The sequence below is a fragment of the Mchenga conophoros genome, linkage group LG23, assembly GCF_057382185.1.
Source record: "Mchenga conophoros isolate Kocher_MC1m ecotype Shallow Benthic linkage group LG23, M_conophoros_male_GT1.1, whole genome shotgun sequence".
Taxonomy (NCBI): Eukaryota; Metazoa; Chordata; class Actinopteri; order Cichliformes; family Cichlidae; genus Mchenga; species Mchenga conophoros.
Genome location: NC_140547.1, coordinates 7,384,965 through 7,395,804, shown reverse-complemented (window position 1 = coordinate 7,395,804; position 10,840 = coordinate 7,384,965). Strand labels below are relative to the sequence as shown.

Below are 10,840 nucleotides of genomic sequence, written 5' to 3'. Positions count from 1 at the left end.
TTAGCAATGTCTGAAGGCTTAAATGCATTGAATTTTCTGTACCTAACAAACTGGCCAGTGAGTGCATAAGTTTAACTTTAGCAACTTTGTTTGAACCATACCATATAAAATTAATCATTGAAAATAATTTTCTGCTGCCAGTATTAAACAGTGACTCAAATACAAGTTTCTGTAGATAGGCATGATGCAAAAAAGCAACAGTTACCAAAAACCACACCACGAAAAACAAACACAATCAATTGTGCAGATTTAACAAATCCAGTTTTTTCATTTTTAATATTTTAATTTTAATATATATTTTTTATTTCTTATTCAGCTTGACAAGTTATGCACTGTAGTGTAAAAACAATCTCTGCCTACATCTCCTTCATTCACCCTGCAATTAACTGAAGAGATCTCTGGAATGAAGAAGCAGAGAAGTAAGAGACAAAGTGGAGCTTATTGTAGAAGATACAACACAACAGAGCAGCACCTGAGAGAAACATTATTATGCTCAGTTTAGAAGAATGTTTGATGTCTGGCTTTGGTTCTGTTACCACTCTGGTCTTAAAAGGCTGAAACACCCGGTCCCACTGAGTGAGGATAGCCTGACGGGCTCCAGCCCACTTTCCTGGTCCAGTCAGACGGTATTGGTATGGTGTGCAGGGTCCTAAAAAAAACCTGCAGTGCCAGTGTTGGGTCCTTAAAAAAGAGCCATGGTATGTTTGGCCTTACCCCCACCTCTTCAGACAGAGAGTCCATGTAAGGGATGTAGTGAACTTGCAGTGGGTTGCGTTCTGAGCATGCAAACCTAACAGAGAAGCAAATAAAGAAATAACAGATGACACTGAAAAAGCATATATTAACCAGTCTAAGCTAAGAGACTTTGTAAAACATTAATCAGAATACAAAAAATAAGGATTCTGGTGGAGATGAGCAGCCTTTTAACATATCTTAAAAATAATTTCCTTCTTCTGATCTGATACATGGTTGCCGTGTCCTTCTCAATTTCCTTCATCATGTTCTCCTCTGTGAGGAGGGCTGTTAAACCTGTCATGGAAAATTCAGAACAATTTCAAACACAGAGTTATTGCATGATGATCTTACTTTTGCACTGGAGCATATACTTTAGGTTTGCATTAATAGCTCTAGTGTTTTCTCAATTCAAAATATAAAGCATACATCGCAGAATTCCTACTGAAACCCCTTCCATGACTTTGCACAATCAAAATATTCTCCTATACGTTTTTATGTTTTACCTTTAAACACTCTTGTAGCCCAACAAGCCTGCATCTCAGCCAGAGGGTTAATAGCACCAAAGCCATGTATGAAGCCCACCACTGCCAGTGTTGGTGAGGTCAGTGCAGGAGGGAACACATGTTTGTAGAGCTGCAGCCTGTAACCACATTTAGCCTGTAGAGCTGAGGGCAGGAAAGGAAAGCTGTAGTTGTACCCTGTGGCAGACACAACCACATCCACCTGTATGACAGACAAACAACCCTGGGATTAGATGAACATGTGCATTTAAATCCCCTTTACATCATTTCAAAAATAAAACCAAATGAAAAGGGACAGTCCAAGAATTACTACTTGGATATCCTATATTTTTCACCTGAACAGAATAGTTGTTGAAGTCATAAACACCTTGTCTATGGTGCTTCCATCAACAAAGACCACACTACTGTAGACCCACAGAACTCCCCCACGTTTGGTTTCACTGCAACACGACCTGAGATGATTCGAGCCGGCAAGTCATCATTCACTACAGGAATCTGTGCAAAAAAGCTGAATGCAGTTTTACAGGAGCTATGTTAGTGACCAAGGCAGTTAGACACAAATACCTGGTGCAAACATACAGTAGTCATGGCAAGATATCAAGTCACTGTTATCTAAATAAATACATTCATACATACATAAAAAACTTTGTTTATATAAACATGCTGCACATTACACCATGTGTGTTTCAGATTCTCGCTCTTTTAACAAATATATACTTTAGTATTGCATTTACCTTTTGTTACAATTCCTTTGGAACATTTAACACATAATTTTTGAAGTTCTCGGTTATGATGATGTATTTTTAATTCAAACGTTTGACCATGCTTTTACCCATGTTTCGGTTTCAGGCCATATAGTTTGTGGTCCAGCGCTTGATTCAGCTTCTTCTCCAACATTGTGTTGGTCCATGAGGGGAAGAGCTTTCGTATCAGTGCGTCCATTCAAGAACTCCCGACAACATTTAGTGGAAGTCCCCCTGGCCCTACACGGCCAACAACCTATGCTCCACTTCTGGTACTGAGGTACACCTGCAGGTCATGTCAGCACAAGGAGGTTTCAGATTCACGAGTTATATTCCTTTAAGAATACAGTGCTTTCATATTCATAAACATCACTGTTCTTTTTGAATACAACATAGAAGTAAAGAAATGTAGCACAGCAGCTTACCTTCTCCGCAACCCTGCTGACATCCACAGCAATATCACCACCAGAGTTCCCAATCCCGATGACCACCACCCTTTTCCCCTCCAGACCCTCAGCACTGCAGTATTCCCAATTGTGGAAATATTTGGCTCGGAAACTCTCAATACCTGGAATGATTAAAAATAAATAAATACTGAATTTGTCGCTAAATATAAATATTTGTCAGTCATTTCAACCACCATTGGAAACATTAACAGACAACACAGTGTGTGACATCTGTTGTGTTGGAGCAAGAGCAGCTGCTGCATTTCTTAAATTTACCTGGGAAGTCTCTGAGTGGCAGGTGAGGCTGGGTGAAATGTCCAGTGCAAACCATCACGGCATCAAAAACACGGGTCTCCCTCTGACCCTCTCTGCTCTCCGTCTCCACCTCCCACTGACCCGTCACTTCAAAATTTGTCGTCTGCCTCACGCTGATTACAGTAGTCTGACACAAACACAAACACAGTTTTTTCTTTTTTATGAAGATCACCAACCTGGAAGCGTATGCGTGGCAGCAGGTTGAACGTCTGAGCATACAGACGCAGATACAGCAGGACCTCAGAGTGGTGCATGTTGTTAGGGAGGTCAGCAGGAGGCGGGAAGTCGCTGAAAGACATCATCTCTTTGGAGCTGTTGATGATCACTGACTTATAGATGTTGGCCCGCCCCGGCTCTGGCTTCTCCTGAAGGAGGAGAACATAAAGACAAAAAACGAAACACAATGCAACTTTGCTTCTATTTAAACTCTGACTTTAAGTATATTTCAAAACTCTGTCAGTGTCTTACAGGTCTCTTAATCCCTGGATGTGTCTTCTCTATTTTCACACGTTTCTGTGGGATAGTTGCCCACTCTCTCCAACTTTGATACCATCTCTCTCCTTCACTCCAGTGAAATTTAAATTGTTTATTTTAAACTTTGAATTGATGTATGAGCAGTGCATTAAGGAATTTACATTTTACAAAGCTACTTTAGTAATGTAGCTTTTGTTAAAACCACAAAACAGCTGAGAACAGATTCTGCACTTCACTTCAGTATCAAAATAACTGAACTGCTCTTCATTTTAACACTTGATCCATGTTAGACCAGCCAGTTAAGTACATTTTCTGGGATCTCTGCTTTAACGTTGCACAAGTCATTCTCAGCAAAGCTGCATCTCTGTGTGTGTCACTACAGAAAAAATAGCACTGCAGATCACATTGTCACATATTCCCAACAAAGGTTGTTTGAAATACATGATTCAAGAATTTAAAGCAACTAATTTTTCAACTTTTTTCAAAAGCTCTTTTTTTACATTTTTTTTTTTTTTACAATTTCTTTTCTAAATTTTGAACTTCCATTTACGTGTCTGTATTTAAAAACAGTAAACCTTGCAAGAAACGATTCAACAATTTGAATGTTAAGCTTCACTTCAATATGCTGTCATTTATATCCCCCCCAAAAACCCCATTGTTTCCCACCTTAAATCTCCAAAGACCTCCAATGTCATCACTGCTTTCAAAACATGTGGGCTCCAGACCTTCATCCAGACAGCCTTTGATGCTCGTCACTCCCGAGGGTCCTGCACCGATCACTGCCACTCTCTGAACCATGCTTGCACAGCTAGCTGATCTGTTACAGATGTTTGCAGTTTGAAAAATGGTTGAGTTTTATGTTTATAGCATGACTGTTTCACACCCATTGTTTTGGAGTTGTTAACTTGCATGTGAGTGTGCCTTTTTTTCATTACTTGAGTCAATCAAGGATAATTACATTAAATTCAGCAGCACGCAGAGAAGTGCTGAATGAGACTGAACATTTACATTTTCTTCAGTTTTCCTGCAAAAATGAATCCAATTAGTTTTACTTGTCCTTAGCAATGGTGCTGTGATTTGGTCTAATACCTAAGTGTTTGGAGCAAACAGACCTAATTTACTGTAGAGATTTTCACTTGTAAAACACAGATTAATAACATTAGTCGCAAAAAAGGGGTTCCTCCATTGATTTTCATGCTGTAACAAAAAGTTCCCCAAACGAAGTAATAGTAGTACTAGTAGGAGGTACAGGAGGAATCACATGGTTATGTGACATATGTGACAAGTATGAAAATATAACATCTGACTTCAATCCAGGCCCATAGGAAATATATTATTATTAATTTATATGTCTTAGTAATGCTCAAGTGGCCAAATAAAGCATTGTTATGAGCTCAAGTCAGTGTCTTTGAGTAACAGCAATAATTTAAATTCCAGTGGGAGGGCCTTTGTGCACGGAAGCATCAGATTCCAAGTAAATACCAGCATTAATATCGAAGTGGTTTTCTTTAGCATTAACTCTGCAAACCATAATCTACTCCTCACTGGAGCTTCAACAGACACACTGGAGTTACAATATGCCAACTCAACCTTAAGCAAGATAGATGATTGTATCTCCTTACTTGCCCTTTTGGACTTAGTTCTTTTGGATTAGCTCTAATTTAGCAGTTTTTGGGAGGTCCCAGGTTAACCATGGATGTTTTAGGGAGGTCAGCAGTTTTAACTTCTTGAGACTGTACATGAATGACAACACACACATAACACACTACAGGGCCTGGTTGCATTGTTCTCCATAAACAGAAAACGCTGGGTTTCCTGTTTAGGGCCCGTGATGGCAAGCCACACATGGCAAGCTCCACACCTCACCACTAGTTGCTTCACTTTAGTTTACTTTGCAGTCACTACACTTATTTTCAAATATACTGTTTCCTTATTAAATTAGTTTTTTTTTCCCGTTCAAACCTTCCAATATTAATATGGGGTGCACACATATCAACGCTGTAAGGTCAAAGTTCTGTTTTATGTTACATCTTTCTTTGTTTGAGCTACCTGGGGTTTTGGCTTCTCCTTCCTGGCTGGCAAAAGGGCTGGGGGATCTGAAGTACTGCTGACAGCCTCAGTGGACTAAACCACATGCTTCATTGCCTGGGGAGTGTTTGGAGTTTGTTTAACAGTTTTGTGTTAGCTGGTTATATGTCAGTCACCCCCCCCTTGTGTGTCATATGATTTAGCTAAGCTAGTATTTAAGTTCCCTCCTGTCATTTCAGGAAGTCAGTTTGTCTTATGTTTGTTTGATGTTTTGTTAGTTGTTATTTTGAGTTTAGTTTATTGAGTTGACCTCTTTTATTGGTCTGCCTGTTTAAGTTTTTGGTTTTGTTAATTATCTTTCATATTTATATCATATTCATATCTTCCATATCCTAAAAAGTTTTTAGGCTCAAGTCTGTCAAAAGAATCAATGCAAATTAAAATATTTTTTTCCAGGAGTGAGTGTTCATATCCTGAACCACGAAAGAACACAGTTTTATATAAATGAAAACATTTTTTTTCAGTATTTTAGGCAATGTCTTTATTTGCTTTTTTCACGAGTGTTAGACAAGAAGAACTGCAGGTAGAAAATGGTGCATTTGTACATTTTCACATATTTTAAATGGCACACACTGCTCATCATCAGTACCCAGAAACTAAAGGTTCATTTTTTTAGTTAACAGAAACCTAAAGGTATAATCTAAAGTAAAACTGTCAAAGCAAACAAAGATATCTGATGGTGCATCTAAATTTAGATATGCATTTGGTGACAAATCTACACCCCGTGGACCTTGTTATGAACTACAGGCTATTCGACATATTAAGGAGTCAATCAAAATACACATAATGCACTGTTATCTATCACTGAACATTTCATTAACAAAATCTTCTGCAGTTGGTTATCATTTTCTCTGACATGAGCCTTGCACATATAAACTTAATTTCCTCTTTTATTTCAGACTTCCGTCCATTTGTTTGAACCACATAGTTTTTAAGAATCACTCCAACTGCACTGTAGTGTGCATGACTTCTTTTTTCCTTTTGCATTTGCATTTGCAGGCCTCAGTGTGAAGATTATGCAGACCTTTGGAACTGGAAGGTACTTTTACAACTGTATAATATTACATAATTGCAGCACATGATTTTTACACTACGACAAGAAAAGGAGACTCCCAATTTATCTCCTCTTTCCCTGCAGGCCAGCAGGAAATGAATACACAGAAATAAAAAATAAACAGATTTTCTGTGATTCACAGACCTGTTTTCTTTCCTCTTTAATCCATGTTAAATAATTTTGTTGTTAAAATTGTTGTTATGTTAATTAAGTCTATTAATACATTACATATCAGGATTCTGTGGTAAGCTGAACCACAACTCCCTCAGAAAAACTGTGCTTTTGTTCAGCATCTCAGTAGCAGCTTCCAGGGTCATAACGATCTTGCCTTTAGAAAAAAGCACGACTATTATTACAGTTCCTGTGAATGTGAGCATCAGCGGAGAACACAAGCCAAATTTACTGGTGTTGTCTGGTATTTCTCTGGTTCTGAACGGTTGAGAAACCCGCTCCCACTGAGTGAAGATAGCTTGTCTGGCACCAGACCAATTTCCAGGCCCACTAAGACGATATTGATAAGGTGTGCAGGGACCAAAGAAGACCTTTGCCCAGAGCACAGGGTCTCTCAGAAAAAGCCTCAGGAGTTTTGGTCGAACACCTACCTGTGAATAAAAATCTGTTATGAAGGATTTGTCTATGATTAATGTTGAAAATTTTATTTATAGCTAAAGTGAACTCACTTCCCCAGCCATAAAATCCAGATATGGGATGTAATCAACCTGTAGAACAGCCTGCCGTGGACAGGGATAGCTGAGAAAGAAATATTTGCTTGTGTCATTAACAGGACTTAGTGGGAATAAGTAATCGACCAGGGCCATTTAATAACTTTCAGAAATGATGTCTACCTTTGCATGTTTCTCCTCCTCTCAGATTCAATGACATCCAGCATTTTCTCTTTGGTTGGAAGACGACTCTGACCTTAAAGATATGATGTTTCAGCTACTATTTCCCCAAACCCAGTGTAAGCTTATGTGTTTGTTTGAAGAGTTTACCTAAAAAGACCTTAACAGCCCAGCGAGCCTGCATTTCCACTGTAGGCATGAGTGGACCTTTTACTTGGAAAAGTCCCATGACGGCCAGTGTGGGAGGTTGCAGGGATGGAGGAAACGCTCTCCTAAAACATGAAAGATAAAACTTTGTGGTGGTACTTTAAGAATTTTAATATGATAGCACTGTAAAAGTTGCCTGCAGCACCAACCCCCAAAAAACGTATCATGTATGATTCAAACTTTAATCTCTAGACTTTACATTTGAGAGGATACCCATGCAAGTCAGTGATCCACTCTGTCCACCATAAACTTACTTGTACAGTGTCACCTCTTCATATGGTCCCTCTGACAGAGTTGATGGTAGGAATGGGAACTTTGCAATGTAACCTGTGCAAAATACCACGGCGTCAATGTTCTTCTCCACCGTGCCATCTTCAAATACAACTCTAGAGTCCTTGAACCCTTCCAGATTGTTCTTCATGACTATTGCCCCCTGAAGGATTCGGCCTGGGAGATCGTCATTGATCATAAGGTTTCTCTCCATAAGTCTGTGAAAGAAGTAAAGTAGTGAAGTCTCTGTTGCTACAAATGCTGTTGTCTAATTGTCAGCTCATGCCATGCTGGTACTGATGAAATTATGAGTAAAACTCGAGAAAGACTTATGTCAGACAAGAAAAAATATAGAAATAATTCAGATTAATTTTCGTCTTTATTAGGTAGGAATTACAATTGTAAGTGTCTTTCAGGTTTGAGGGGATTGTGCTGTCTTTTTTAAAGTTTCGTGAAGTTGTGACGACTATTTCAAAAGCACGTACATTACCTGTGTTTGGGTTTTAGACCATACAATATGTGGTCATATTTATTGTTCAGTGCTCTCTCTGCTGCCCAGTTGACCAAAGTCTTGGGGAGCAATTGGAAGAGGACGTTGTTGATCCGTTTGATTACTGCAATGTCGAGAGGAACGCCATTGGTGGACATCCTGCCCAGCACCCAGGCCCCTTGACGTGTACTGAGAAAGGTCTGTCGATACAAAAGCGGTATAGTCGACATTTGATCATCTCTCTCAGTCCCGTACCTCCGTGACAAACCAAACGTTTGCATTTCACCTTCTCGGCCGATCTGCTAATCTCCACAGCAATATCACCTCCAGAATTGCCAGTGCCGACCACCACCACCCTTTTTCCTGTGAAGGCATTTGCATCTTTATATTCCCAGCTGTGAAGACACCTGCCAGAAAAGGTTTCATGCCCTGGAGGAATACAGATTTTGCTACAGTCACAAGGAAAACATTTTTTCCAAGAATGTCATAATTTAAATACTATTATTCTAAGATGTCCATTTATTTACCTTGAAAGTCAGACAATGGTAATGTTGGATGGGTGTAGTGACCTGAGCACACCAGAATGGCATCAAAGATGTGCCTCTCTTCCTGTCCGTTCTTGTTTATGGTCACTACTTCCCATTGGCCGGATAGAGAGAAATCCGGCCTTTGCAAAACACTCCTCACTGTGGTCTGAGGTGTGCATGCCCACATTCACAGAAAAATATACATTAATATCAACAACACTGCTTTCATAGAATACTTGAGCTGATGAGATGCCATCTACCTGAAAGTTAATGTATCTAAGCAGGTCAAAGTGTTCAGCATAGAGCCTGAAGTACTGCAGAAGCTGTGAGTTATGCATGAAGTTGGGATAGTCAGATGGCATTGGAAAATCACTGAAGCACATCATTTCTTTGGAGGTATTGACCACCAAGGACCGGTAGATGCTGGTTCGATCTGGCTCAGGTGTCTCCTGTTGACACACATGAAAACAAGAGCAAAGCAGGTAAAAACATCTCTCTGCAACCATTCTACACTTTAATGCAGTGTTTATAATGATTGTTGTGGACAAGCTAAACCCTTTCTCCATATACAGTAATAACAGGATTCAACAACAGTAAGAACAATCATCAAACTTTGCAATGTGGTTGTGCCCCCACTTACTCTAAAATTCCACATGCCGCCAATGTCATCACTGCTTTCAAAGCAGACAGGCTCGAGCCCCTCATCCACACAGATCTTGATACAGGCCAAACCAGAACAGCCTGCTCCAACTACTGCCACACGTCGAACCATTACTGAACACTTGGGTATGGAAAGACACTGTGAGTCAGACATGTTTCATGCACAAACATGAGACTGCATGCACATTTTTATGTTTCTTCTTCTGTCTTCCATAATCAACTACCTCAAAAGTAGTAACATTGTAAGCTATGTGCACAAAAATAGGTACCGGTAAGTTTGAAAGACATGTCAGTTGTTCTCACCTTCTTCAGTTATATGCTTGTCGGTCCTGTTTAGCCGGTGTTGGGCGTTAAACGGTGTGTAAGCTCCCATGACCTGAACTCTTGTTGTGCAATCAGTTAAACAATATGCCAGAGGAGGGACTTTAACCCTTCTCTTCAAATATTCTATAAATGAGTGCTGGAATGAGTAAAAGAGGTGCTTCTTATTAGAACCCACATGATGGGAAGACTCAGTTTCTCAGATCTGTACATCTTTGCATTGTTGCATCTGGGTCATATGTGATGTAGTGTGTGTCCTTTATTGCGGTTTTTATCCAAATCTTTTGTAATAGTGTGACATCTTTCAATTTGAGGATCTTTGAAGATCCTTCTGTAGGCTTGATTTACATATTATAGGAAGTAAGATTCAGGAGTCTAGTTTGTTGTACTTAGGAATCAGGTATCACTGGGGTTTGTACCACAAAGAAGGTTTGTACTTTAGTCACTAAGACTGAAGTGGAGATGCTATCTTAATAAAGTCTATTCTAATACCAGACTAAAAGGAAAGCTGGCCAAAAAGCAAACTGTATAAGTTACCGGACTTATTCAGTATTCAGTAATTCATGGGAGAATCAGATAATAATTGGATAATAATTGTTGTGTTAGTCATTCTTAGTAATTGTTTAGATTTGTGTATGGCCCCCTTTCAAAATAAGCTTCAACCACAACATGACTGGATGAAGAGTGACTGGAAAGCAGACATTAATGATTAACTAATTCCAGTATACAGTGTATTACAGAAGTCCACTCTAGACATAACAAAAGAATGCATATTCATTTCCATAATCATTGCCAGATGTGCTTCTTTTTTTAAAGATTTTAATCTTGAGATTCACCTGAGCTGGGACAAACTGCTCTTGACCACAGCGCTGATTTGCTTTTCACATTTTAAATTTGTGTGAAAGATTACACCAAGATTTTTAACCGGTGCTTTAATAAAACGAGTTAAAGTGCAGGTAATCTTTTAACTCTCATTTAATAGTGGAGGACCAAACAATATGGCCTGTGTTTTGGAAAACAACCAGGACATAAAATGACAAGTAAGAATTTATTTATATTTGTTACTGATCCTGTAAAGACAGGAAAGACAAAGACTCTAGATCTTCTTGCTATCTTGCTAATGGTATTGTTATTTCCTGGAGAATTA

General features: G+C 39.2%; 1 protein-coding gene and 1 pseudogene across 3 annotated transcripts; both read right to left on the bottom strand.

Moving 5' to 3' along the window:
- Positions 1 to 319: 319 nt before the first annotated feature.
- Positions 320 to 4,316, bottom strand: LOC146546578 (flavin-containing monooxygenase 5-like; annotated as a pseudogene). Its single transcript, XR_014890608.1, has 9 exons — positions 3,901 to 4,316; positions 2,937 to 3,125; positions 2,722 to 2,887; positions 2,425 to 2,567; positions 2,089 to 2,285; positions 1,624 to 1,764; positions 1,239 to 1,458; positions 959 to 1,029; positions 320 to 792 (listed from the first exon to the last, which is right to left on the bottom strand). The product of XR_014890608.1 is annotated as a flavin-containing monooxygenase 5-like (transcript).
- A 1,145-nt stretch (positions 4,317 to 5,461) lies between these two features.
- LOC146546577 (flavin-containing monooxygenase 5-like) lies at positions 5,462 to 9,851 on the bottom strand. 2 transcript variants are annotated; one of them, XM_085265390.1, is made up of 11 exons: positions 9,676 to 9,851; positions 9,353 to 9,493; positions 8,973 to 9,161; positions 8,713 to 8,878; positions 8,472 to 8,548; positions 8,186 to 8,385; positions 7,680 to 7,913; positions 7,369 to 7,490; positions 7,222 to 7,294; positions 7,057 to 7,126; positions 5,462 to 6,978 (listed from the first exon to the last, which is right to left on the bottom strand). In XM_085265390.1, exons 2-11 carry the CDS (start codon positions 9,482 to 9,484, stop codon positions 6,601 to 6,603), a joined length of 1,641 nt encoding a protein of 546 aa, XP_085121516.1. In that variant the 5' UTR covers positions 9,485 to 9,493; positions 9,676 to 9,851; the 3' UTR covers positions 5,462 to 6,600. The 2 variants fall into 2 exon arrangements, with proteins under 2 accessions (XP_085121516.1, XP_085121515.1); XM_085265389.1 differs by having other exon boundaries at positions 5,464 to 6,978; positions 8,472 to 8,614; positions 9,676 to 9,849.
- Between the last annotated feature and the right edge of the window lie 989 nt (positions 9,852 to 10,840).